We start from the raw sequence: 4,564 nt of genomic DNA on the forward strand, positions 1-4,564 counted from the left end.
ATGAAAGAGTCAACTTTCGGTGTTTGTCTTACAGAATAAATAGCAACTGGCGTCATCTGTCAGCTGCCAGTAGTGAACATCGCGTAACACAATGGGGATATTTTATACTTGTAACTTTGAAAAAAAAAGGAGCTCTACAGAATCGGAACAAATCAGCTGCAGTTTGTTCCTTTTTCTTTGTTCAATACTTATTTTTAATGCTTGTGGCACATTCTTCCTCATGCCTTTTAATATTTCTTTGTCGTCCTTCAACGCAAGCCGAAGTGCAAAACTAACAGCGGCATCGACGGCGGCGCGCTCCTAGATCTCAGCGCCCCCCCCCCCCCCACCCCCCTTCCTTTCCCCTAACCAAGGCCTTGGGACAGCACAATGGCAGAAGGCGGCTCCGAGGGGGTGCCTTGCGGGTACTTCACTGACGGCGTATGCAGGTGCGGGCGTTGGTGCCCGTATGCGTACCATCGTTCGCGCCATGCGGACAACGTGTGCCAGTACTTCCTCCGAGGATACTGCATGTACGGTGACCGGTGCCGCTACGAGCACGTTAGGCCTGAGTCTCGAGGCGGTGGCCATCACTCTGGAGTGGACAGCCTGACATCGGGCCAGGACCCTAGGATGGAGAACCTCGAGGGCTCGGCCTGGCGCGGCGCTCGCACTGCTCTACTGGACAACCCGCCGGGCGCCTGCCGCGAGCTCCAGGCTGGGCCGTCGGTTGTTTGCACTTCGACCATCGGGCTCGGCGATGCCGCTTCAGAGACGCCACGCGCTTCGAGTCAGGCCGAGGCACCGGAGTGGGAGCTCGCAGGAGGAGCTTCCTGGCAGCCCAGCACGTCCGCGGGCATTCGACCGTTGGAGGGCGCCGAAAGGATGCCCCTCATCCAGGACGGGCCATTGTGCCCGTTTGAAGTGGCTAACGAAGGCTGCCCCCTCGGTGACACCTGCCGCTACTTACATCGCCAGGTATGTGACCTCTGCCACGAGGCTCGTCTTCATCCGTACAACGAAGAGCAGCGCACGCAGCATAAGGAGGAGTGCGTCGATCAGCACCAACGTGACATGGAAATAGCATTCGCGATGCAGCGCAGCGCCGGAAAGAGCTGCGGCATTTGTATGGACGTGGTGGTCGACAGGGACCAGCCTTCCGAACGCCGCTTTGGCTTGCTCGAGAAATGTAGCCACGTATTCTGCCTCCGCTGCATTCGGCACTGGCGCCGTTCTCGGATGTTTGACAGTAGCGTCGTCCGTGCTTGCCCCGAGTGCCGAGTACCATCGGACTTTGTAACACCAAGCAACTACTGGGTGGACATGGGCGAACAGAAAGACAAATTAATCGCTGAATACAAATCCGCCATGAAGGAAAAGCCTTGCCGGTACTTCAGGGAGGGACGTGGGCGCTGCCCGTTTGGGGGCGCCTGCTTCTACAAGCACGAATTCCCTAACGGCAACTTGGCTCTCTTGCCGCCACCTGGGGCGCGGCGTAGGCGGGACAGCGACTCTGAGGCCATGGAGCGCCTTTCCCTGTGGGTCGTCGTGGACCTCGATGACGATCCCATGCCCGAGCTCGACTGGAACGAGCTCTACACGATGCTCATGGAGGCGGGTTTTGACTGGGCCGAATTTCAAGACCAGCTGGGCTGAAGAACGAGCCCAACCTTCCCGCTTCCCCCGGCCGCGAAGAACATCGAATGTCGCAGAACAAGGCCTGGTTCACCCTGCTCGCTTGGGGGAAAAAAAAATAAAAAGCGAAAGCCCCTGATGTATTCCTTCAATTTCACGGTATAGGGAAAGCTACGAGCGCTAGGTAACGGCTTTTACATGTGTGCTGATATGCACACGTCACGACGGGGCTGAAAACCGAAACCAAACCTCGCTCTGGTAGCTTCCACTTCTAAAGAACGTTTCACAAATGTCTTCAAATAAGCTACAAACGTCTACAGAAGTCTTGAGCTAGAAGATTTGTACAGACGCCAGAAACAGCAGTTTCATAAGAAACTTACCTAAAATGTCTGTATCCTAAGGCATTTTATATGTATATCACAGACTACGTCAGCGCGCTAACTGTGGTACAACATAAAGACGCGTCCTTTCAATCATGCAGCACAGCTCAGGGGAGTGAAATGACGTAGCAGCAGGCAAACGTTTTCGACCTTTACATTTATCAGTGTGATAGCTGTGTACCAAAAAGCGTGTGTACTAAAAATTCGATTGGTCGAGAGGTCACTCCATTTGGGGACGTCATCAAGCGATTGACTAATCAGTGATAAGGTCGCAATGTCAAGTGACTTGGTCGCTGAGTACTGATTGGTTGGCGGGGGTGTGTGACGTACGTCATGGGATTATGTGACATCGTGTTGAGAAGGGCTCTGGTAGGCGGCAGGTGACATCGCCGTGAACTGATTGGCCGGCGGTTCCTGTGACGCCATAGATCACGTGACATAAACGTGGTGGCAGGAGCTTTGGCAAGAAGTAGTGCGGGATATGGCCTAACGCTGACTGGTCGCCGAGGGATATGACAACATGAGATCGAGTGACATGGCCGAGATTTCAGGGGTGCTCGCGGGTGGGAGAAGCACTGGTCGCATTATACGGACAAGGGTGGGTGGACGGAACCTCATATAAGTGCTAAAAATAAAAAGCGCGAACAAGCGTCAACAAGCACATAGGGTTGCAGTGAAATAAACCTAGAGCAGCAACATTGAATGTAATGCTATCGCATTATGTAGACATGTAATTTTGCTTGAATGTTTTATGATTTGTAATGATGCATAATGTGTTACTATACAGGAATCACGTGATTACCTATATAATCGAATCTTTTCTCGTCTGTTTAGGTTTCGGTTTCAGCAGTTGAGCGATGGCTGTGAGGTTTAAGTGTAGTCTGGGTCACGTGATGGGGCCAAAAACAGCGATATAATTGCGCCTTCGACGTTTTAATTCTCCACGACGCTAATGCCAACCTGTCTCGAGAAAAGTAATTCCAGCAAGTGAAAAAAGAAAAAGCTATTATATCGCAGTTTTTCACCCCTCACATAGTCAATGGTCGGCTGTTGAAACCGAAACCGTAAGGGGTGAAAAAATAAAATTCGGTTATAGATTATTTAGCGCTCATAGGCGGAAGCCACGTGGTCATCCATTGTTCAGTAATGTCTTTCGTATCATCATTAAGAAAAATGCAACCAAAATGTGATGTATTTGCTGGAAGGGAAAGGTCGGAACCTATCTCGACCGCCGCGTTCCCGCAACCGCGCCACCGTTGCACTCCCAACTCCCGCGCGTGATCAGCTTTGTTTGAATGAATGAATTAGTTATATTAGGAAGAATGTTTTAGAAGGCTTTAGTTAGAATGGTGTGCTTGTGTCTCGCGAGTTCCGCCAGCCGCTTTGGCGGTGCTGCCTTGGACGCGCAGACTTTGCGTCTCCAGTCGCTTTGTTGTGAGGTTACTTCAAGTGCTCGTCATGCCAATATACCGACAGCTAAGGCGGTGTTGGGTTTTGTGATCGGGATCTTTGATATCCGTCCCTGTCTTGTGAAGCCGCCCCAGTTCGGCTTCGCTTCCGCGGCTTGCACCGACAGTTTAGCGGCGTGAATCCTCTGCGTGTTAGCTCATTACAGTCGCTGTGGCGATTATCTTTCATTGTTTGAGTTGGTTTGGTTTGTGGGGTTTAACGTCCCAAGGCGACTTAGGCTATGAGAGACGCCGTAGTGGAGGACTCCGGAAATTTCGACCACCTGGGGTTCTTTAACGTGCACTGACATCGCACAGCATACGGGCGCCTTGCTTTTCACCTCTATCGAAAAGCGACCTCCACGTGCGATGCGGCTCGTTTTACACAACGAAAGTAGGCGCTGACCCGCGCCTTTCGAGATTCCTAGGCGCCATCGAATATTAGCGTTTCGCTGTGGACAGCACCGCTTATACGTCCTCGTTTCAGAAATTCGTTTGCATACGACTTGGGGTCGACACAGTAAACCAATACAACACCCAGAAGGGCCGATACGTCGTGGAAGGCAATGGATCAAACACAGCAAGGCGAGTACACTCAGTGGCCTTTCGTCCGTGATGTATATGTACGTTATGTACGAGCAAAAGTGATATTCAACACGCAGCCGGTGGCGGAGCTTGGTAAAACTACATTGCAACGCCAGCTAGTAAAAGCTTGTTGCGAATTTGCAGGGTCGCAGCGGAGCAAGATGACCAGCGTGGCAGGCTTCTCATTCTGAGCATTCCATGCCGTGCTTGCGCTCCGAGCACGCGCTGTACATCTTTATTTTTCTTTAACACGGGCTGGTAACGCTGATCTCAGCGCCTCCGCTTTATAGCGTCGGCGGGCGCTATAGGGCCCCCCGTCTAGACGGAACGGCGAAATGTACGCGTCGACGGGGCAGAGATGGGGGTGCCACGGCGGCAAGAAGGTCTGCAGATAAGCCGGGAACATCTGAGGGGAGCTCCTGGGGAGCTGTCTCGAGGTACGCGGGTTTGAGGAGATCTAGAGAGACGACCTCTTCACGACCATCCAGCAGGATTGTCGCTCACTTTATCGTCCTGTTGAGGACGCGGTACGTGCCG

At 52.5% G+C, this 4,564-nt stretch overlaps 1 protein-coding gene across 1 annotated transcript; it reads left to right on the forward strand.

Moving 5' to 3' along the window:
- Positions 1-369: 369 nt before the first annotated feature.
- On the forward strand, positions 370-1,635 carry LOC146205052 (E3 ubiquitin-protein ligase makorin-2-like). The gene has a single exon (XM_084605922.1). It carries the CDS (start codon positions 370-372, stop codon positions 1,633-1,635), a length of 1,266 nt encoding a protein of 421 aa, XP_084462048.1.
- Positions 1,636-4,564: the final 2,929 nt, after the last annotated feature.

Source organism: Amblyomma maculatum, chromosome 1, assembly GCF_055883805.1.
Source record: "Amblyomma maculatum isolate TAMU_Amacu chromosome 1, ASM5588380v1, whole genome shotgun sequence".
Lineage (NCBI taxonomy): Eukaryota > Metazoa > Arthropoda > Arachnida > Ixodida > Ixodidae > Amblyomma > Amblyomma maculatum.

Coding starts and splice junctions, on each gene's coding strand:
- LOC146205052 (XM_084605922.1), top strand. CDS start 370: ATGGCAGAAGGCGGCTCCGAGGGGGTGCCTTGCGGGTACTTCACTGAC.